Here is a 23,828-nt window from a genome sequence, read left to right as displayed (position 1 = left end):
TGTTTGTAAAATGATAAGTTAGACTTTATCTAAGTTTTCAATTTACTGTCTCGCTTGCAAGGACATTATTGCTTTCCAACTCCTAACTAACTAACTAACTAACTAACTTACTAACTAACTACCAGTAACTGCATATAGTTACTCATATATCCTGCTTCTCTGTTATTGCTGCTTGTGATAAGCCCGCCTTTTTGCCATGGATGGAAAAAAATATTCTAGCCAATAATTTCGCACGTGGGATTGCTGTTTATTTCCGTCATGAGCGATGAGAGACAAAAAAAACCCGAGGAATGAGGCTAATGTGGTTACTAACATTATTTTATTTTCTTCATGTTTTACTTACAGTAAGAAAGGTTATTTCTTTCTCAGATCATTCGTCATTAGCTATTTCCAAAAAAATCTTGTCAGAGTGCATAACACTCAAACAGTCAAATGCCAACATTACTTATAGGCTGATCACATGACGCAAGATGGTTTTGTTACCTAAACTAACTTGGTTAGGCGAGCAAGCCTGATTTGGGCTGGGCGAAAAAGTTTTGTTCTCCTTTTAATTTTATATTTTGCATTAGAAGTATGTCTTAAAGTCTCCTAGTAAGGATTTGTCAAAGTCTTTATGCAATTAGTAAAATTCAAATTATATAGAAATTCTCAAGAGCATCCTCATTAAGCGTACCGGTGTTTAACGGTTGGTTGCGCATTATAATACATACTTAGTGACGCATAAACGCGCAGCGAGGCCGGTCGCCAGCTTTTTTACTCACTAAAGATATCTTCCAGAAGGATAAATTATAAGTTTTCTTTTACCAAGCATTGTTGTTTGTCTGACGGATTGTTTTCTTTGGATGTTTAAAAGATTTATTTATTAAGTGCGGTGGCAAAGGCAGGATCGGTTTCAAGAATTAATTTTCTCTCATCAGATTGGAAATATAGCCACGTGGCAACAAACGGTAGCAGCGTTGAAAATTAGTCTATCGTATCTGCCTTTAATAAACAAGCTCAAACATACCTCAAAAGTCCTAATTTCCACTCTAATGAACAAAATATATTAAAACCGCTCCGTTTTTTAAAGATCGGTGCATTTTGCTGGTATATTTGCATTTATGACGCAAAAGGGTCTTTTGGGGGTGAGGGGAGAGGGTCGCAGGGGTTTAGTATGGTAATCAAGACAAATTGTTCTTTGCCTCAACTATATACGAAAACATCAGAGAAAAACAAGAGCAAAACGCAAACCTTTCGATTTTTATATTTCATGTATACCTAGCTCTATACATAGTTAGTTTCATTACCAAAGTTACTGCTAAGGATAAATCAACTGGTAATATATTTCAATTTAGACACCATTGTTGAAAGCAGAGTGTTCTGTCAAAAGGATTTGTAGCTAATTGAGGGAAGTCTCCAAACAAAACAAAAGAATGAGTGCTCCAGTGCCACAAAAAGTGTATGTTCAAAGAGATTATTCGGAGGGTACAGCTGTACAATTTCAAAAGAAGTTTCCTTTGGAACTCGAGGGCAAAATATCTCGTCCCTTATTTGAACAAACAATTACAAATGTAAATAAAATTTTCCTTGAAGCAGAAAGATCAGATGCAGCATCATTATTTCAAGGATTTTGTGCTTGTTTAACTGGATTTCTTATATACTTATGTTTTGATACCCAGTATGAAAAAAGCATGAAGAAGCTAGCACAGTATGTGCATGAACAAAATGATAATATTTATGGACCCAGAGGTTTAATTCTAACATCTCCAATGGAGAGAGGTCTTAGAGTCATCGAATTTGTTATTACATCAAGAAATATTGTAAAATAAAACAACGATCAAGTTTTTTTATGGGAAATGTCTGTTTCTGAACTTGCATGAAGAATGTCTAATGAGAGTTTGTGTGTTTTAAAGCTCATTTTTTTATAACCCAGCTAAAAATGTTCTGTGGTATAATAAAAATTCTAACCTCCAAGGCTCACCATTCTTGAAACACTTATATGCTAATTCCGCTTTTCAAAAAGTGTCACAATGGTATACAAAATCCAAATCTGTTGTTTTTATTCAATTCCCCACCAACATTCATCGGACAAATTTTGTAGCAAGTCAAGATTTCTTTCCTAATGAAATGTTGTATTGTATATATGTGTTATGAGCGTCTGTTACATCTGCAGTTTATCCATAAAGCAATATTGACGCAAGCTAAACTTTACTTACTTTAGATATCATATGGGTAGTCTTTTTCAAGTGACATTACTTGGATTAATGTGCAATTTGTTGTTTTATTTTTTTGTTTGATTTTTTCACGTCAGTAAATGCCGATTGTCTAGTGCCAATGTGAATTAGAAAGACTGACTGCTACAATAGCCATTGTTTTTTATGGAATTCAAATTTACCTATGTCTCACCAATTATATGCTATCAATTTTCTCAATTTTCTAATGTCATTTTGTGTCACGAGTCTTCTTTATGTATTTTTTTAATTATATTTTGTATTATACGATAGTGCTTGATGTTTTCAAAATTAAAAAAATGTTGATATATCAACACTATGTATGAATGTGTTTCTACACAACATATGGGTCAGTATTAAAATTATTCTTTGGAAAATTATATAGTTTTATTCAGTTTTCTAGCTAAACTAATTGTGGTATATAGTTGTTATTGCATAAGCTGTATAGGAAGGAAAGCATGGGTCCATTTATATTTTTAATAAATTTGTTTGTCTATTATTATGATGTTTTACTTTAATAAAATATTTTTATTCATACATTTAAACCTTTACTGTACAACTTGTTTGATTGTCAACTGAAAATAAAAATCTTAAAAACAAAGCAAATCCAAATCTACTTACAGTACCGCTTGAATGTAACTTTACATGTACGCAAGTTTTACAACCTCGTGTAACGATCTCATGTCTACATAAAGAACCTTCACATATCTTTTGTTTACACACAAACATAATTGCTTTTTATTGTTATCGGCATGCGCGAGTCATAACAATAAGATTTGATGAATCCTTTTGTTGTCACATGTAACATGCATGTTATTGTTAAAAGCGTTAAAGATCACAAAGGCTATATAAATATATTATGTTAGAAAAATGAACTAACATAACACATTAAAAGCATTTCTATAGCCGCTTTTTGTTCTTAAACTTTTCAAATGCTATCTAAAAAAGTATTTTTATCGCTGTTTTTCGTTCTTAAACTTTAAAATGCGATCTAACAAAGCTTTTTTATCGCTGTTATTAGTTCCTAAATTTTTAAAACGTGATCAAAAAAAGCATTTCTATCGCCGCTCTTTGCTCTAAACTTTTAAAATGCGATCTAAAAAATCTTTTTTATTGCCGTTTTTCGTTCCTAAACTTTTAAAATGCGATCTAAAAAAGCATTTCTATCGCCGCTCTTCGTTCTTAAACTTTTAAAATGCGATGTAATAAAGCTTTTCTACTGCCATTCTTCGTTCTTAAATTTTAAAAACACGATCTAATAAAGCTTTTCTATCACCGTTCTTCTAAGTAAAGTGATTAAAAAAATAGATACTTAAGTTCTGATACTCTTGAAAGCTCATGCAAAGGTGATAACTATCGCGTACATGTAAAGTTACATTTGAGCGGTACTGTAGACCAAGGCAAATTTCTACAACATTTTTTGGAATTTTTTTTATACATTTTACAAAAATGGTAAGGTAGGAAAAAAGTAATAATAAAAAAAGTCGAAAGTTAACAACTTTGCCTATAAGACTTTATGGTGGCTGTTGATAAGCTTATACATAAAGAAATGTTGAGAAATTATTGTTGTGCTTCACATTTATGTCATAAATGGAAAAAAAGTTATGTTTTTAAATTTTTATATTAATTGCAAACAACTAAAATTAGAAATCTGTATATATATATAGTGTTTAAGACAAAAAATAGTTATGACCGTAATGATTGGTAATATCAGTGTATCTATCCTAAAATGTTTATAATAAATGGTTTTCTTTAAATATATGTGTTTAGAGGAAGAATAATAAATTATGCACTATAAAATTTGGAAGATGGAAAACCATGAAAATGGTTAACACAACATGGTATTAGAGTGAAAATACATTTTTCAACATGACAGATGAGCAGAAATTGATGTCTGATGCAAAGTATAAACAATTCATTGCCGCTGTTGATAAATCTTTAAAGAGTTTTGAATATTCAAGTGAATGGGCTGACCTAATCTCCTGTTTGGGAAAGCTTAATAAGGTATATACACTGATTTTACCTGTATCTCTGTCAAAGCTTGTTTCCACACCTGTACTGAAAAAAATAGGACAAAAGCTGGTATTGGTTGAAAATATTTTAAATACTAGCAGAAAAAGTTAATAGTTTTAAGTTAATTTTTTTAGTATAACTCGGAATAATCAGCAGAACATTTTATCTAGGTCTGTTCTGTGCATTTATTTTTTCAGTGAAAATTAATTTTGTACTTCTTTCTTAAAATTCATCATCATCATCAACATCATTCTCGGCTTAACGTCCGTTTTCCATGCTAGCATGGGTTGGACAGGGTATATTAATGACCCTCTTCCAATTTGATTTAGACTGTGTTAGATCTAAACTCAACTTCCTCTGTATCAAGTCTGTCCTTATAACCTCCTGCCAAGTCTTTCTCGATCTGCCTCTGGGCTTTGCCCCAAGAACTATCAAGTCTCTACACTTACGCAATTATCCCCCTCTATTCTTTCCAAGTGCCCCAGCCAATTCAATCTTCTTATCCGGATAACATCTTTAATTCTACGGATACTTAGACTGCTTCTTAACTCATCTGAACTCTTTTTGCCTCTCAGACTGGCGTTACACATCCACCTAACCATTCTCATATCATTCCTTTCTAAACAGTCAAGATCTTCCTGCTTCACTGCCCATGTCTCACTACCGTACAACATAACACTTCTTATACAGGCCTCATACAACCTACCTTTTACCTCAATTGACAGGACTCTGCCAGTCAACAAAGGAAGTAACTCTCTGAACTTTTTCCAAGCAGAACCTATCCTGCAAGTAACACTTCTTCCAACACCCCCTTCACTGCCCAACATATCACCTAAGTAACAAAAGTTCTCAACTATCTCTAACGAGCCACTGTTGTACATCATTAAAGCTGGAAATACTTCATTCTCAATAATCTCACCTTTGCAACGCTTGTATACAAACTGAATGTCAGCTCTTAACCTTCCACTAATACTACTGCACTTCTTATGTACCCAATGCTTGCAAGTCTGACAAAAAATTGAGTTACTACCAACTCCTTTCCTGCAAACTCCACAAGGCCACTTTCCAACTACAAGGTCACACTTGGCTGCAATGCTACTAATCATGACTTTAGACTTTGCTGTGTTTACCTTTAGCCCTTTCTCTTCTAGTCCTTTCTTCCACTTCTCAAACTTTTCAACTAATTCTTCCATCAATTCTGCTATGAGAACCAAATCATCTGCATACAATAACTCCCATGGACAACCTGTTCTGAACTCCATCGACAGCGCTTCTAAGACTAGAACAAACAACAAAGGACTAAGTACAGAACCCTGATGTACACCAACATTTACACTAAATTCATCACTAAGTGAATCGTTAATCCTGACACGACTTCTAGCATTGCTGTACATAGACTGTACCATCGTAACTAGCCACTCATCCACACCTAATTTTCTCATAGCCCACCAAATAACTTTACGTGGCACTCTATCAAAAGCTTTCTCTAAATCTACAAAGGCAAAATAGAGATTCTTTCTCTTTCCTAAATACTTTTCCTGAAGCTGTCTGAGTAAAAATATTGCATCTGTAGTGCAACGGCCTGGAACAAAACCAAATTGCATCTTATCTATATCAATTCTTTCTCTAAGTAACTTATCAATCACTCTTTCAATAACTTTTATCACTTGATGATCCAACTTCAAACCTCTACAGTTACCTCTTTCTAATGCATCACCCTTGCCCTTGAAACAATTCACTATTACACTTGACTGCCACTCACTCGGAATATAGCACCATCCTTTATAATCTGGTTAGCAAGACTAATTATCATCAAAAAATCTGTTTCTAAGCATAAAAATGACAAAACAATAACAAAATTTATTTATTGAAGTTATTAACCTGTTTGTATTTTGCAACATTCTTAAGATATATATTTAAAAAAATATTAACCTGTTTTTAAGATATTGAAATCACAACACATATAAAGAAATAAATTCCAGGTAGATACCGAAGAATGTCAAAACATTACGGTATTTTAATGTTGATACATAAATAAATTATTATAACGTGATCAGGAAGTTTATAATCCGTACTTAATTATGTCTAATATTAATTGTAATTATTTTGTTAACGCATAATGGAAACATGGATGACTTATCAGCGCACATGTTTTTACTCAGTTTATGAAAAAAAAATTCTAACGCCAGTTAGAACGAACAAATTTGTTGAAAAGAATGAGCATATTTTGCTGTGCATCAGCTTTTTTTTCAAAAAATAATCTCCATATTGCCCTTGTTTTTTAAAAATTCACGGCCATAAAATCTAGGCTGTTTTCTTTTTTGATTTTAGCGTAATAACATCTATAAAAATGTCCTCCTCTATGGACATATTTCACCAACGAAAAGAAAAAAATCAGCGTTAATTTTAGTTGTAATTGGAAACTTCCTTTCGCTAAATACCCAGTATGAGGTGAGAAATTAGCATAGAAAAATATTCACAAATTAATGCCAGATGGACTCCAATTTTAAATCTTTATATGTAAAATTTACAATTCAGCGTGATCATTGAGAGAGTCACTATACCAGTAGACGCTCGATCATCGTGTTTGGCGTTCACGATTTAAAACGTCCCTCACTTTTCTACCGCAAAATGAATGCGCAACAAAAAATAACCTCGGAGCCATGTTGTATGCGTAACATTCTTTGCACATGCGCTTTACATCGCACGCGTTACTTGATTTACACGTGCGAATCATCGCACACCTACTCAAATATTCCTGAAAAAGACTGACTAACGTGTACCATGTCGCTTTCGTTTTCGTTTTTTTTTATTTAATTTTTTTATTTATTTCCTTTTAGGTTATAGTTACATACAAGCAGTATTCTGCTGTTCCACGCAAGTTGTTGATTGGTAAACGTCTTGCTCAATGTCTTCATCCAGCATTACCAAGTGGTGTCCATTTAAAGGCATTAGAATCATATGATTTGATACTAAAGCAAATAGGTTCTGCAAGGCTTGCACAAGATTTATTTATCTACACATCTGGTCTGTTTCCACTACTCAGTCAAGCTTCTACAGCTGTAAAGCCAGTATTGCTAGATATATATGAGAAACATTTCTTGCCGTTGAAAAGAAAACTGTTCCCAGGACTCTCAGGACTTTTGTTAGCACTTTTGCCTGGCATTGAAGAGGTTTCAGAGTATACAGAAAGGTGAGTTAAGTGCTTTTACTCTGAAATATTATTCTTTAAAAAGTTCTCTCACAAAACTAATCTCAGTGTTCTACCATCTTTAAAGTAGTATAAATTGATAGGGATACAATGTTGTAAAGTAAACATGATTACTAGGCTATTTGGCTAGCACAGAGGAGTTAGGTGTTTTGGCTAGCATAGAGGAGGAGAAAAGGGTAACTTGGAAGAATTATTATCGGAGGTTGCTTAACACTGAGTTTGATTGGGATGAGGATAATTTGTCTGATGATGATGTTGTAGAAGGGCCAGCTATGCAGATCAAGACAGAATGGGTAGTGGAGGAGTATCGGGTATTGTTGCAGAGATGGTAAAAGCATCTGGATATATTGGAGTTGAGCTTATTACAAGTCTTGCTAATCAGATTATAAAGGATGGTGCTATATTCCGAGTGAGTGACAGTCGAGTGTAATAGTGAATTGTTTCAAGGGCAAGGGTGATGCATTAGAAAGAGGTAACTGTAGAGGTTTGAAGTTGGATCATCAAGTGATGAAAGTTATCGAAAGAGTGATTGATAAGTTACTTAGAGAAAGAATTGATATAGATAAGATGCAATTTGGTTTTGTTCCAGGCCGTTGCACTACAGATGCAATATTTTTACTCAGACAGCTTCAGGAAAAGTATTTAGGAAAGAGAAAGAATCTCTATTTTGCCTTTGTAGATTTAGAGAAAGCTTTTGATAGAGTGCCACGTAAAGTTATTTGGTGGGCTATGAGAAAATTAGGTGTGGATGAGTGGCTAGTTACGATTGTACAGTCTATGTACAGCAATGCTAGAAGTCGTGTCAGGATTAACGATTCACTTAGTGATGAATTTAGTGTAAATGTTGGTGTACATCAGGGTTCTGTACTTAGTCCTTTGTTGTTTGTTCTAGTCTTAGAAGCGCTGTCGATGGAGTTCAGAACCGGTTGTCCATGGGAGTTATTGTATGCAGATGATTTGGTTCTCATAGCAGAATTGATGGAAGAATTAGTTAAAAAGTTTGAGAAGTGGAAGAAAGGACTAGAAGAGAAAGGGCTAAAGGTAAACACAGCAAAGTCTAAAGTCATGATTAGTAGCATTGCAGCCAAGTGTGACCTTGTAGTTGGAAAGTGGCCTTGTGGAGTTTGCAGGAAAGGAGTTGGTAGTAACTCAATTTTTTGTCAGACTTGCAAGCATTGGGTACATAAGAAGTGCAGTAGTATTAGTGGAAGGTTAAGAGCTGACATTCAGTTTGTATACAAGCGTTGCAAAGGTGAGATTATTGAGAATGAAGTATTTCCAGCTTTAATGATGTACAACAGTGGCTCGTTAGAGATAGTTGAGAACTTTTGTTACTTAGGTGATATGTTGGGCAGTGAAGGGGGTGTTGGAAGAAGTGTTACTTGCAGGATAGGTTCTGCTTGGAAAAAGTTCAGAGAGTTACTTCCTTTGTTGACTGGCAGAGTCCTGTCAATTGAGGTAAAAGGTAGGTTGTATGAGGCCTGTATAAGAAGTGTTATGTTGTACGGTAGTGAGACATGGGCAGTGAAGCAGGAAGATCTTGACTGTTTAGAAAGGAATGATATGAGAATGGTTAGGTGGATGTGTAACGCCAGTCTGAGAGGCAAAAAGAGTTCAGATGAGTTAAGAAGCAGTCTAAGTATCCGTAGAATTAAAGATGTTATCCGGATAAGAAGATTGAATTGGCTGGGGCACTTGGAAAGAATAGAGGGGGATAATTGGGTAAGAAAGTGTAGAGACTTGATAGTTCTTGGGGCAAAGCCCAGAGGCAGATCGAGAAAGACTTGGCAGGAGGTTATAAGGACAGACTTGATACAGAGGAAGTTGAGTTTAGATCTAACACAGTCTAAATCAAATTGGAAGAGGGTCATTAATATACCCTGTCCAACCCATGCTAGCATGGAAAACGGACGTTTAACCGAGAATGATGATGATGATTTGAAATCCAGTAGGTTAATGCAAATAAGAAAAAAAGATAATAACCTTTAATATTCAAAATGTTAGTAACTAAAAAATTCTTGTTTGGAATTTTGGAAATTTAATAGAACTAATCCTTTGTTGCCATGATGTTCCCCCCAAAAAGTTCGAGGTAACGCTAAATCATTTCCTGTTTTTTTTTAATATTAAATCTTATTATGAAAATTGCCCTTGTTTTTATACTAGCTTAGCGGATAATGCCCAAGCTCTGCATTTGGGATTTTACCAGTGATATTGCTGCATTTTTCTTTGGATAAAATTCCCATTTAGTAAAAGTTTTTATTCCATTGACTCATAATGCAAAACAAAAAAAGAAGGTAAATGGAAGATTACTAACAATAAAAAGTACTTTTTTGACCAGCCATGACCTGTGCTACATGCGCTAATTTCCATTTTATTTAATCTATGCATGTAACATAATTTTAAAACATTGTCTGCAACGAGAAAAACATACATAATTAAACAGTCATACACAATTAAACCAATTAAAAAAAAGCATTTATCAAGACAGATAGAACATGTTTTGATACTATTATAAATATCAAGGAATGAGTTACGCAATAAAATTTTTTGCAAAATATCCACTCTCCACATTTTTGATTGGAATTATAAAATGACTATGAATAAAGTTTAAAAAACAGGAGACAGGAAAAAATAGGGAAATAAAATTATAGGTACTTCCTAGGGATGTTTAAGATGTGTAATCTCTGGTAATAAAACTGTTTACATTATATTTTTTAGAACTTCATCTTTACTCTCTCAAATATGCGAAGCAACTGAGGAGGCGATATTTTTTGCATGTCTTTGGGACAATGTTCTTCACTCTCCTCAAATACGATTGGCAGCAATGACATTTGTGATTGGTCATTTAGCTAAAAAACATGGCGAATTTAAGGAAGGAATTATGGGTAGTGACATTAACTTGATGGTAACACATTTTTTTGTTTTGAATATTCTTTTTTAGCATTGTTTCGATGTATTTTTTTAACCATACTAGAATTTCTTATTAAAATCGTTTCTATCATTTTTTTTAAAGGTGAATGCTGTTTGTGCGTCATTTGATGATTCAAATGTCTTGGTACAGCGAATTACCCTGGACTTTGCTATATCTTTCATATCTTTTCACAATACAAATTTATCACAAAACCTGCTGGTAAAACTTTTAACCTATGCCCTTGGTGTTCTTCTTCGCAGAGATATGTCTTTAAACAGAAGAATATTTCAATGGCTTTTAAATGTAAACAGTGAAGGAAACCCTATTTCAAATATTAATGGTAGTATAAGTGTAGAAGACCAAACAGATGATGAGAACATGCAGGATTCTTACTTTGATGTGTACTCGAAAGAAGTTGTGACTGCTGCTTTAGTTTTCTTATTTCAAGATGTCGTTGAGAATGTTCAAGATGGTGCAAAAACTAAATTGAACACCATAAAGTACAAGTCAGTTCACTTGAAACCGTTTCGTATTTTAATTACATTGTTAGATAAACCTGAAGTTGGTTCTGTTGTGTTAGAAGAGGTCATGTTGGAAGTATTTCGAACGCTATATGGACATTTCCAAATTAAGAATAAATTAGTAGAGACCAATTCGAGAAAAAGCAAGGACATAACCGTTGTACATGATGAAATTGTTAAAAATGCTAATTTATTGTTTAATTCATTCGAACCATTTTTTATGTGGGATTATTTTGGAAGGTTGTTACAAAAATGTTCCAAAGAAGGAGAAGAGGATGTTTCTATTTCGTTGGTGAAAATTAGACAACCTAACTATTACGAACTTTTCCAACTTATATCTTATTTACTTGACGTTGTATCCTTGGTAAGTTTTAAATAGTTGCTACTTTTTTGATTGTTTGAAACATTATTTGACTTGTATTGTTTTCTTTAGGAAATTTCAACTGAAACACAAAGTGAACATTGGCCTAACTTGCTAAAACAAATTATCAATGAAGTTATTGAGAATGTTTCTAGTATGGATGTTGATACCCTTGTTGAAGGAATATCTTTAATTTCAAAATTATTATCACGACTTTCGCCTAATTTAATTGGCCATCCCCATGAACAGCAGTCTGATCTGTCAAACTCTGTGTTCCTGTCACACAAATCACCTCCCATGTCTCCACTATACCATGACTTTGAAAGATTTTCTTTTGACGAGTCAGCTGGCCCAACAAGTCCTGGCGTAATAAACGAAGGTGTGGAATTGTCAAAAATATTATTTTCAAAATTCGTGGAAAGAAGAGTGTTCAAAAGAAATCAGAAAATGTTAATGATGTTTCAAGAAAGTAAACAAATAGAAGCCATGTTTGATGCAGTATACTTGCAAGAACCATCTACAATACAGTATGAAACATATGATGATATTACCAATAATGAGAAAAATGATCTCATCATAAAAGGCTTTCAAATATTTTGCAGATACCTTGTTCAACTTTCTTGTTTTCCAGTACCTACAAATAACAGGCCATCTAATGGTAATTTGATAAACCAGAAATATTTTTTGTTTTATTTGCCGATGTATATATTCTTAGCATTCCATTAAAGAAAAATTTCTGCCTGTTATAGCTTGGTTTTTTATAAAAAATGTTTGATGTTTTAGAAAACAAGGATTTTGTTGCTGACTGGTTACAAGTACTTATAACCTGCTGTTGCTATGGCAACTGCTTTGATACGCAGGCAACAGCCATAGGAACGCTGTTAGATTTAGTTGATGTAACATTGATTGCGCGTTGTGAACAAGAAAAATCTACAGAATCAGCAAGTCACATTGTGCCTTTAATATCACTCAGCGATTTGCGATGGATAGAAAAATCTAATTTATACAAGGTAAATTTGGTTTCACGGCATTGTTTTCCAACTGTTGAACCCTTTTTAATGTTTTTGCAAATGCATGTAACCTTTTTAGTTCCTTTTTACTGCTTAAATCAGCAATTCATTTATGGCTGTTCTTTACGTAGATTTGATAATTTAAGATGTTAAGACTGATTAAAAACCAAAATTTTAAAACATGGTCTCAAATTTATTAATTTTTTTAGATGTCAAATTATCTCATGTCAATAATTCACGTTAAGTTGTGTTTTAGCACTTACAAAATATGATTAAATAGTTTACCACATGGAAATTTATACTTATGTTTTCTTAGGTGTTAGCTAAAAGTTTGTGGCAACGCTTATCTCCAAGAACATGTCAATGGCATCAAGGAGCTGTTAATCTTTTTCTTCATTTACATAATGTCACCCCAACTTCAAATACATGCGAAGATGTGATAAGTAACGCTCTTGTAGATTTGAACTTGGTAAGAATTTAAATCTAAAACAATATAATAATGATTTTGTTATGGATTTAAAAAAAGTTTAAAATGCATTTCTGCTTTTCTAGTGAGTACAACATCTGTTCCGGGCTTGCTACAAAAATAAAAAATAGTAGATAGACAGTATTTTAGTCAAAAATATGATCCTTTTTTAATATTCTGTCTTATTCTCCTAATTTCTCAATACTGACCATACGCAATATGCTCTTTGCTATTGCATACTTATTCCTGACAATGTATGCAATATATATATATATATATGTGTATTTTTGCAGTGTACATCTGGTATGCAATATATATGTATATTTCTGCAATGTCCATCTCGTTAATAGCACGCCAAAGAATTATCACATTGGAGATTTTTAATTATGTGGCATCTATCTCGAGAGTTTTACAAAGAAGATAAAAACAAGTCCACTGTCGCTACAAGAACTATTGACAAGTATGTAGATTGCAAGCTTCTTTCAGGATTATCAATTACTTCAATACCATGCATCATTGAAAAAACTTTTGTTTATTTGTCCATCCATCCATCCATCTTAAAATTGTACATTTTTTTAACGAACTACAAAACATTATCTTTTTTTGAGCATTAAAAGCCAGGGAATAAAGTGTCATAAGCCATTAAATTTTAGGGTTTACGTGGATGCGTAGCCTTTGTTGTCATTGTTCATCTTAATATATCTCTTGAAATTTTGCATGAAACTTGCAGTTGTGGTGTATCGAACAAAGTACACGCTTAAGAAAATGGATTTTTTTTTCATCTGTCTCGTTCCTCTTTTAAAAGCTCACAGCTGTTAGTTACGTTTGAAAAGTTTAAATTTTAGTGCCAGCCTTAATGTATTAGATAAAAACACAACAGTTATCTCCACTTATCAATAACGTTTTATGTGTTATTTTTATATTCACCATACTTTGAGATGCACCCAGCAATTTTTTTATCTATTTCATTTTATTTTTATACATTGTGTTAAACATTTACTCCTTCTCGTGGCTACAAGTGAGTTTTTTCACGAGTGAAGTGCGTAAATGTTTTTTTTGCATCGGAAATTCGAAACAAATAAATTTTAGGCAAATGTTAAATTAGCTCACATAATTATTAGACATTAATGTGATCATATTCAACCTAAAAAGCTATGTCAAAAAAGTTTTGCTTGAACTATTAATTTGCATCTTTGCCCAGTGTGTGTATTTGAAAGTTTTTTATTTTCACCATAGATGTATGCTTTTAATGATTGACAGCTTGCAAAATGAAAACTCAAAAATCAGGTAATTGATCAAGGTTTTTTCCATGTTTAAAAGGTCGATATGTTTTGTGAGTGAGGTTGGGTTTGAAAAAAACCCTCTATTTCAATTATTTTACGTTGTCCTTTCCTTGTCTATTATTACCTTGTAAAAAGTTGTTGAAAAAATACAATAAAATACTAGAAAATATCAGACTATTTAAGCTTAAGATCTGTTCACGCAGTTTGTAGGCAATATTAAACTATGGACTTTATAATAATGATTTGCAAACTGCATATTTGTCACTCGTACTTTTTCAATATGCGTACCTGTAGTGGATAACATACAAGTTGTTGCATCTGTAAAACTTGATGAACTGGTTCTAAAAACACTTCTTTCAATATAGAAGTAACTTGCCAATTTTTCCGATGCTAAATTTATAACCTAATTCTAATATAAGCCAGAGTAAACAAGTGTAATCGTAGAAAAAATTTTATTTAATTTCAGGGAGTATGCAGAACAGTGGTTGCAACATTCAGTTCACTTTGGAGATATAGGTCGCATCATCGAAAGCATCTTCATTATTTTGCTTGATCCTACCAGTTCACGTGTCGCTATTCACTATGCTAAAGAATGGAGCATCAACAATGCTATTTCTTGTGTTACCACCAAACCGATGGAGAACGACAGTGGTTTGAGTAAGGAAAAAAACACAAAAACAGGTATTATTCCTATATTTCATTTTTGTGTTAGTTTGTGCAAGTAAAACTCACCCAAGTAAGGGATCTTTATACGCAACTATACTTCTGCTTTTTTCTAAATTTCTGTGCTGCAAAAACACAGAAGTATACAAGTAATCTCTAGTTATTACAGAATATGTTCTGAACCCATCTCTTAGCTAAATGTTTGTCAAGTTTGGCGTATTGCTTTTGTAATATGTTTCAGAATCTGTGCCGTCTTCACCTGCTGAACAAGTTAGAGCCTTGTCCCGGATCAGTGGATTTGCTGATGATGAAGATGATGATGTAGATGACCAAATCAGAGAAAAAGAAAAAGGTGAGGCTTCCCTCTTGCCGTCGTCATTGTGTCCATGTTTGTCGGCAATGTCGAAATAACTTTTTTTGCGTTTTGATAAAAAAATATAGCTAATATAGCTAAAATTGAGACAAAAGCGGACAGGGGGGAGGCGTTTATCCTTACCAAAGAATTTCTTTGTATTTCTTGTCGACTTGGTTATTTTTTTAGAGAGAAGAAAGTAATATAAAAGTCGTTTTGTTATCCATTTACATAAGCATTTTAAATAGATAATTTTTAGTAGTTGTTTTTGTCTGGGGAATTTTTGTTGCTTTCCCTGAGAAGATATAAGTTTCAACTTGGAGGACATCAGCTTCCTCCCAGGTTTCAAAAATTAAAAAAAATATTACTATTTGTTTTCGCACAGACATGAAGTGTTAAGAAAAAAGCGGATAGGTATGGACCTCCTTCATGGGTGGCTCCTAAGAACTTTTAAGAAACACTTTGTGACTTGCTATACATTTTTTTTCTTCTTTTTAATAGGCAAACACAAAAACTCTCGTGTCAAAACATTACCAACCCATCCGTTGCTCATACACAAACTGCTATATACACAACACTACGACACACAGCAGTGTCTGTACACCTTACGACGTATCATTTTAATACTGAAATCAGAAGGACGCTCGTTCATATGTGCTGCAGCTACAACCAGCATGAACGTTTGCAACACACCACATCAAGCTATCTTAAGACAACTGTTGATCCGACATAGAAGGGCGTTGTCGGGTAACGACTTTTATGGATCACTAGCTGAAGGTATTATGTTTTTCCTTTTGTCGTGTGGGGTTTGAAATTCGCTAAATTTGTTTAGGGACTTCATTGCTAGTTTTCTTTTTCTTTCAGCACATCAGCTGATGATACGAGCAAGTACAGCAAAATATTTAGAAATTTTGCTTTCTGTATGCTTATACTTCATACGTTCTGAATATCATGAACGTCTCGATGTCTCAGCTAGTGAATACGAAGGAAACTTCGCTGTTCGAAATACAAGCGCTGAGGCTTTGACACTCGTGTGTCATCTTTTACTGGATATTGCAAGTGATAGTGGGAAGGGATTTTCTAGTTACATAAATGATCTGTTATCACGAAGTAAAATTCAACGAATAAGTTTACACTGCTTGTTGTCCACTGTCTATGCGGTGACTGGTGACTACAGAGAATCCAGTGAGACTGGTTATTACAGTATGGTGGAGTGTTCCAACTTAACTGAGACAACGCCCAGGAACAGCTCGATGAGGTCGCAACTTGATTTGCAGCGAGGTTTACTGAGGCTTATTGAAGGTCTAATACACCTTGAACATTGTATTGGTACCGAGAATGTTGTTACGGCTCATACAAACGAGAAGAAAAATAAGCGAGACAAAAATGGTAGCAATTCATCTACAGTGTACCCGTTTGAATACGTGCAGTACAAGCCTATCTTGTCTCAACCTATGTTTATCTCAGCAACCCTAACAGTTCTTAGGGAGAGGCAGTGGATGCATCTCCATGATAATTGGATCAAGTTACTTATCTCATGTTTACCAAAGTTTAGTGATGACATGTCCAAAGTCATCGTACCTGTTGTTGCGCAGGCGTGTGTTAATTTAAAAAATGTGACGCGAATATTCAAAGAGTCGTACACTAGTAGAGAAATTAACTGCCATTTGGAAATGCCGCCTGATTATATGTTGGTGCTTTTAACTGGTCTCACTTCGTTTTGTCATTATTGTTTAATTGGTACTAGCACGTCCGCATCTATGGCGTTAAATTCAAGACCTGGTGGTGGTATGAAGATGGTTGTGGACGATACTTCGTCTTCTCTATTATCTAACATTGTGCATGCTTTTTCAGCGTCACCCACGCCATCTTCGAAACCTGTTACTCAAGAAGAGGGTTAGTGTAACCACGGCATTTTTTTATTAATTTTTTTTAGTTCTATCAGTTTGGAGTGAGCTATGTTTCAAATAATTTAGATTGCTTTTGTAAATAAGAAACTACTCGAATTTAATTTTTTTTACTAAGATATATGTACAAAAATCAGTGTTAGTTTAAACTCCTCCAAAAAATAGCATCTTAGTCTGGTCTTTAACCTCCTTTGAAACGTTTTTCAGTGAAAAGTGATAAACCAAGTTAGCTTTTATATTTTTTGTATAACAGTATCTTTACTTTTAAACACACTCTGCGTTCACTAATGTTTTGGGGGACTTTCTGCATGGCACACTCTACTCTCAACTCATTTAAAGGCTTTGTAATTCATTTTTTGTAGAAACTATTGACTTTAAACATATTGCATATATGCAATATTCTTGTTATATAGATAAGTTTTATTTTAGTAACGTGACGCATCTCCGATTTGGGTATAAATGTCATGTTTTGGGTGACATTTTTTAATAACGCAACAATTCATGATATGCATTTTTACTGTAGGTGTTAAGTCATTTGCAGAGACACGTGACGGCCTACTTGGCATCTTACCCTCTATCCTTACTGCTGTTACTGCTGTATGGAAAGTATGGGATGCAGATAAGATGGCTCTCCATGGACTACCTTTTGTTTCCAAAATACCACTAGCTATCGGTCAACCGAAGGTAGGTTTTTTCGTCAATATATAAACTACCTTGTATTATTCGGTAAAGTCTAAGTCTTTACTAAATTTTAAGAAAGCAATTGGTGTGCAAAATTTATATTTGTGTCTTCTGACAAAAGACACAAAAGACGGAGGAGGGAAGAAAGTTATCACACACTTCGTTAGTTTCCGTTATAACACGGAGTAAACGTTTTTGTTTCAGGCTGTGCTTCTGTCCATACTGCAATTAATAACACCCATTGCGATGAATCACACGGTGGTATTTCTTGCTTCGGTGGCAGATGTGTGGTGTTCGTATCGAGACACAACTTTCACCAAACCTTCGTTGACATTACGTGGTAAAGAATGGCTGTCTGTGATGAACAAGAAGTTCTTGCACGACATGACTGACGACCAAAAAAATTTGTTGGAGATTGTTCAAGCCATAAAGGTATCGCTGTTATGTTGTTAAGGAAAGAAAACTTCCACTTGCATTTTTACGTAACTAATACAACTCGTCACCAACATTTCTCATTTCTTTCACCATTTTACCATTTCATAATTCCTATTCTGGCTCGGTTTACGTGACTTTTGTCAGCCTGGGTCTGAGAAAAGTGTGTATTTTTCTGTTAATTCATTTATTTATTTGTATCTTCTAATGCATAAATTATTTTCTCACCAAGAACTTTCATTCTTTTTAACAAAACAATCAAATCAATTTTTGATAAAAGTTTTTTATTAATATTTTTGTTATTAACGTACAGAAGAAATGTGCTTTAATTAATCATGCGCTTAAATAAAAAATTCAGCTTGGTTATAGCCGCGATGGAGCTTTCACATGGCTAAAACTTAGCCCGCTTTGCCGAGATATCTCGGTTGCAAAAAGCGAGATCTCGGTTAGCCAAGCTGGCTTGCTTCTCATATGACAAGCTGTTGATTTTTATAAGAATTTGTTAAAAGAATCGAGGTTGCAAGGGTTGTTGAGGCAAACCAAGCCAGTCCGACTAACTGGGCTAATGTGAACACCCCCTAAGCAAAGTGTATTACACTATGTTAACTCTGCTCAATATTTTATCGCAAGAACATGAACAACAAAAATTACAACCCAAATTTTTTTTGGGGTTGTAATTTTTGAACTTTGAACCTTTTTTAATAACATTTCAGTCATTTTTAGGAAATAATACTTTTCATTATATTTTTTCATTGGTCCACTGGCCTCATCCATTGAATGTATTTTTTTCTATTTTGTCAGGCTCTGAGTGTGGAGCTAATTGTGGAGACCAGCAGACAAGTCTTACGTCAACTCATGACCATGAAAGAACGTGCGCAAAACTTTCCACTTGAAGTTTGCCTCTTGCAATTTCTTTACGAACTTCTTCAAAAAGCCACAAAGGAGGAGATCATTCAGGTCAAAACATCGTTCGTGAACCTTTTAAAAGAAGGTTTGCAGTTAAACATGTCGCCACCGTCGTTGTTTGTGCTTTTTGCGTTGTTAAACATATATGTGCAGCGAGTACCATTACCTGAAGAAAGGAGAGCGCGAAAAGATCTGCAGGTAAGGTTACTGTTATTTTTTTTTCATTTTCGCGCGTCAAGAATATCTTACAAGTCTGATTGCAACAGAAATTTCATAATAAGTTATAATGTACAATCGTCTTTGACTACGTAGACAATACAAGCCTGTGTAAAACTTACTCTGAACCACAGCTTGGTATGTTCTCGTATCATCGAAACAATTCTTTATATATCATCTAATATTTTTTTCTGTTTTTATGTCAGGACTTAGCTCAAAAGTTCATGGAAAGTTTAAACAATGTTGCAGCTGCTTCATTGGAAGGTTCAGCCTGGTTTCGTCGAAGTCTTCAAGTTGTAACACAGCTTGATCATAGCAGCGATTTTGAGGAGTCTTCACATTCTGACAAATCCTCTGTACCAGACTCCTTTCATCCAAGCCCCGGTGGATTAAAAAACTCTCAATACAGTGTACCAGCAATCCTCATAATGGCGGAGGTAGCTACGTTGTTTTCCTGTACCTTTGATATGTCTTTTCTTCTTGTATTAAAATGTTGCTATATTCTACGAGATAATTTTTATTTTTTCTAATGCAGAGTCATAGTTTTGGTTGACCTCGATCGTGTTATTTGATTTCTTGTGTTTATATTCTGGCGGAACATAATTTATCAAAATTCACGCTGTTGTTGTTTCTTTAGTATTTACCTTCCATGTTGGATATGTTGTACTTGAGTGAAGAAAAGGATAAAATCGCTTCTTCATTAATTTACCTTATGTATAATATCATACCGTATCTGAAAAATCATAGGTAGATATTTATTGACTGCTTTACAATTTTATTATTTGTTCGTTTATTAGTAGCTGTGATTTTTGTTGTTGTTGTTTTCTTTGTTCTCGTTGTTGTTATTGTTGTTTTTTATTTTATTCTCTTTCTTTATTTGTTACCACAAGCTAAACTAAACATCAAGAGTTTATAAATTCATAAATTCGATATATAATGTTTTTTAGTTAGTTGCATTTAACATACCTTTATTTAGCTGTAACTCAAAAGTTTTTTTTTTTGGCGAAGAACTAAAAATATCATCCTTAAATTTTGAAGAAAGTCGGTCGTTGCAAACCCACCAATGGAAATTATGCGTTTGCCTTTACGAGTTAATTTTTACTTGTTTATTTCCTTCTTCTTTTTATACAGTACGCAAAATATGACGGGTTATCGAGCATGCAGTGCATTGTTAGCAGCAATCAGTGATTACCAGTACACTCTTCGCGCATGGAGAAAAGATGTGTACGAATTGTTTTTGGACAACGATTTTTTTCAAATGGACACGCATTCTTTCACATTTTGGAAAACCACAGTCGATCGTTTGATCACATACGATAATACTGTTTTTAAGGATTTAATGACGAAAATCTCATTATCACAAAGCGGTGCTATCAACATCTTTGCTAATCGAGAACAGGTGACTCAGAAATATTACATAATGAGTTTTTTGTTTCATTGTTTCTAAGCAACTACTGTGGTTAGAAGCCTTGGTTTCGATGCCGAGAGAGAAAAAAGGTTTTTGCCGAACTTATTTTTGTGATTGCAGGCTTGCGAAAAAATTTGCATGAGAATTGAGGAAATGATGGCAAGAAAAGTTTTTTTTTCTAATGTAAAACATTAAGTATGAAAATCAAATATTAATTCATGTATATTGTTGAAACAGTTTATTTTTTTTTAAGAATTTTTAAAAAAATTGCGAAACCTAACTTTTTTTAAGTTATGCTTAATTTTGCGGAACATGTTTTGAAATTTGCTCTTACAAGTGCGTTTGCGGAATTTAATGTTGGTTATAGGTTTCGAAATCGCGAAAATAGGTTCCACAAAAAATATTATCTACCATGTCCCTAATTTTAACAAGTTTATCTAAACGCATATCAGGAATAGAAACAGTTTTATTTTCGTTCTTCAATCTTGGAGATATTAACCTTAATCTCGGAAAGATAAACGAGAAGAAAAGCAACTAAAAATTAAGAAAAAAATTAAATTAATAATTTATAAATCAGTGTTTTAGAAATGGGTAATATTGTTTGTCTTATCACAATATATTGTGATAAGACAAACATTTTTATTAGTGTGACCACGCAATTCATTTAAGTTACTAAAAATGCATGAATTATAATTATCCATGGTCTAACGTAGGAAATGGAGCAACGTGCACAGCTCTTGAAACGACTCACGTTTGCGATATTCTGTGGTGAGTTTGACCAATATCACCAGTATCTTCCCGACATACAGGAAAGACTAGCTGAAAGTATTCGTCAGTTACAGGTGTGTTGAATGGTTCCTACATTTCTTTTTTTTATGTTTTATTTGTCTTGTTTTTCAGGTCATGATGTTTTGTTTACATAATTTTGTTTTGTTCCGTTTTTGACAGGGTCCGTTTTTACACGAACAAGTGTTTCTGTGTTTTCGAGTATTACTGACAAGAATGTCACCAAATCATTTGGTTTCCTTGTGGCCGCCTGTTCTAACTGAATTGGTGTTAGTTTTCGTGCATATGGAACATGAACTTTCAACAACAGGAAAACCAAAGAGTAAATCCAAAGTAGCTCTTCTTGAATCATTTTTAGGAATAAATGGATATTTTAAAGACCCGAATAAATGGTTACGCTTATATTTAGCGGTCTGCAAGTTATTAGATTTTCTTTTGGTCTTGCCCGGTGATGTTTTGCAGTATTATCAAGTTTACAAGTGGGCGTTTAGCGAGACGCCCGGTGTTTACTGCGCCACTGACATCCCAACTGAACAAGAAATGATTGCAACAAAGTCTTCTGTGGAGAATAAACAAGAGATCATGAATGGCCATAAAAATCGAATTCGACATGATAGTCACAACAAAACGAAAGATGACGAGATGTCTAAAATGGCGGTTTTAAATGCCCCCATCTCACAACAAAAGAAATTGACACAAAAAGAAAAGACAAAACATAAAGATCTTCCAAAGCAGGAAACAGTTATGTCTGTTTTTCTCCCTTACATCTCGCGCATAATCAAGCTGCTACGAAAGCAAAACCTTGCAGAAGATAGCTGGCAAGCTCCGCTTCGTGTTCCAGGCCAGCTGATTGTTACACAGACGAAAATCGTCAGCATTTATGACTTGATGCCTTTCTTTCTTGCCGTAACAGGAGAATTAGCGGCACATGATGTCGATGTTTCGAAATTAAATCGATTTAAAATGCAGGATGTCGAAAATCTGATCGAAAACGATTTTATCGAGAACACGACTTCTCAATCTTAAAGACGCACATTAAAGTTTTTTTGTTTCTTTTTGTACGTTCTTTAAAAAACTTTACCACAAAAAGGCGAAAAAAATTGTGCTTATTTTTCTGCACGGGGAAGAAAAAACTTGATTAGTATATTTTTGTTTCAAAATATTATTTTTTTGGTTTTGTAGTGTATATTTTTTAAGGAAAGTCTTTAACAACTCGAAATATAGAAAAAGATAATATTGGGAAATCTAATTACAACTTGTATTTTTATTTAATTTTATTTATATTAAATGTGAAAATTATTTAACGAAAAATTATTACTAAAAACTGATAACGTCTTATACCGCCTCCGTCTAAAGATGTTTCAAAAAATGGGTGAAAATTCCCACCAGAAGTGCAGTTCTCTCTAAATTTGACCGGAACGCCCTGAGAAACCGTTCCTTACGGTTACAAGCGGTCGTTACGGTTACGGTAGTCGAGCGTAAACGAAACACGAATAATAAAAATGTATATTAAAAACTTATTTTTTGGGTGTGTTAATAATCATTGCCAGCTGATGAAATAGGTGTAACATTGAATTAACACAAAATACTTTTGTACTTTCAACTCGCAGAATACCAACGCTGTAATACAGAGAATACCAACCGGTAATAGAGAAAAAAGTCAATTCATTTCAGATTTTTTCAACGGGTCATACTAAATAATTCACTCTCACGATTACAATACATCATTGTGCCCCTTGTAGCTGCGTCTAAAAGTCAACGTTACAAAGAAAGAGTTAAGAAATGATTCAAGTTATTTATTCAAAAAAAATACTTGTGCTTGTGTCGATTTTACAAATTGAATACAAAAGAACGTCCAAAATGTAAAAAATAGTAATTTTCGTGGTATTAGCAAACATTAACTGTAGAACATTAAATTCTGTGTAGAAAAATTTTGTTTTAAGAATAATCCCTTCCCAATGATCATTACAAATTTATATGTTTATCAAAATGCTTAAATAATATACAACAGAAAATTTATAAGTTAAATAATTAGTTTCACAACAGCCTAAGTATCCAGTACAAAAGCAAAGATACTGGCCTTTAGCCTAAAAACACAAACCTTCCCAAATCAAAACTAAATATAACTGAACATGAAACGTAAACGGTATGTTTGCAATTAATCTTGTGGTCGTTTTAACTCGTACCCAGTCTCAGACCGACTTAATGTAATTCACTTTCAACATTTTTTTCTAACTTTTCAATTCACAAATTAACAAATTAATTAGAAAATAGCCTAAATTTTTTTCGGACGGGTATCCGATTTCGATCTTAATGGTATTACAAATTCGGCCCATTTGTTCGGATTGTCTATAAGATGCTGCCAAGCAGTGATTTCTTTTCCTTCAGCGTCGTCCCAATTACCACTGCGCAAGCCCAAACTAAGACGAGCACAGCCCAGAAAATCATTTGATGAGCCGCGGTCCCAGTCCCATACCTAAATAAAAAAGAA

The 23,828-nt window shown here is 33.8% G+C and overlaps 3 protein-coding genes across 9 annotated transcripts in view; 2 read left to right on the top strand and 1 right to left on the bottom strand.

Moving 5' to 3' along the window:
• The first annotated feature begins 1,180 nt into the window (after positions 1-1,180).
• Positions 1,181-2,747, top strand: LOC130644422 (golgin subfamily A member 7-like). Its single transcript, XM_057450026.1, has one exon. It carries the CDS (start codon positions 1,413-1,415, stop codon positions 1,806-1,808), a length of 396 nt encoding a protein of 131 aa, XP_057306009.1. The 5' UTR covers positions 1,181-1,412; the 3' UTR covers positions 1,809-2,747.
• Positions 2,748-3,958: 1,211 nt separating this feature from the next.
• LOC130644421 (protein dopey-1-like) lies at positions 3,959-22,586 on the top strand. 2 transcript variants are annotated; one of them, XM_057450025.1, is made up of 21 exons: positions 3,959-4,214; positions 7,064-7,416; positions 10,153-10,339; positions 10,448-11,230; positions 11,300-11,885; positions 12,011-12,237; positions 12,554-12,706; positions 13,054-13,163; positions 13,940-13,990; positions 14,453-14,667; positions 14,891-15,001; positions 15,503-15,778; positions 15,866-16,897; positions 17,432-17,592; positions 17,794-18,021; positions 18,823-19,125; positions 19,350-19,580; positions 19,781-19,890; positions 20,275-20,542; positions 21,265-21,393; positions 21,500-22,586. In XM_057450025.1, exons 1-21 carry the CDS (start codon positions 4,080-4,082, stop codon positions 22,361-22,363), a joined length of 6,513 nt encoding a protein of 2,170 aa, XP_057306008.1. In that variant the 5' UTR covers positions 3,959-4,079; the 3' UTR covers positions 22,364-22,586. The 2 variants fall into 2 exon arrangements, with proteins under 2 accessions (XP_057306008.1, XP_057306007.1); XM_057450024.1 differs by having other exon boundaries at positions 15,500-15,778.
• A 534-nt stretch (positions 22,587-23,120) lies between these two features.
• Positions 23,121-23,828, bottom strand: part of LOC130644420 (uncharacterized) — a 31,371-nt gene continuing 30,663 nt past the window's right edge. For all 6 annotated transcript variants that reach the window (XM_057450017.1, XM_057450018.1, XM_057450021.1 and 3 more), the window contains one exon: positions 23,121-23,813. In XM_057450017.1, the coding sequence (XP_057306000.1) occupies positions 23,613-23,813 (201 nt within the window). In that variant the 3' untranslated portion in view covers positions 23,121-23,612. The remainder of the gene's footprint in view (positions 23,814-23,828) is intronic.

This window comes from Hydractinia symbiolongicarpus, chromosome 5 (assembly GCF_029227915.1).
Source record: "Hydractinia symbiolongicarpus strain clone_291-10 chromosome 5, HSymV2.1, whole genome shotgun sequence".
NCBI classification, from domain to species: domain Eukaryota; kingdom Metazoa; phylum Cnidaria; class Hydrozoa; order Anthoathecata; family Hydractiniidae; genus Hydractinia; species Hydractinia symbiolongicarpus.
The sequence above is the reverse complement of the archived record's forward strand: the minus strand, read 5'-3'. Positions and strand labels throughout refer to the sequence as shown.

What these genes read in the sequence shown, in the direction of transcription:
- LOC130644422 (XM_057450026.1), top strand. Translation starts at nt 1,413, where the DNA reads ATGAGTGCTCCAGTGCCACAAAAAGTGTATGTTCAAAGAGATTATTCG.
- LOC130644421 (XM_057450024.1), top strand. Translation starts at nt 4,080, where the DNA reads ATGACAGATGAGCAGAAATTGATGTCTGATGCAAAGTATAAACAATTC. An exon ending in CTCTTGTAGATTTGAACTTG is followed by an intron (nt 12,707 to 13,053) that starts GTAAGAATTTAA and finishes TCTCGTTAATAG; the next exon opens with CACGCCAAAGAATTATCACA. An exon ending in CCGTATCTGAAAAATCATAG is followed by an intron (nt 19,891 to 20,274) that starts GTAGATATTTAT and finishes CTTTTTATACAG; the next exon opens with TACGCAAAATATGACGGGTT.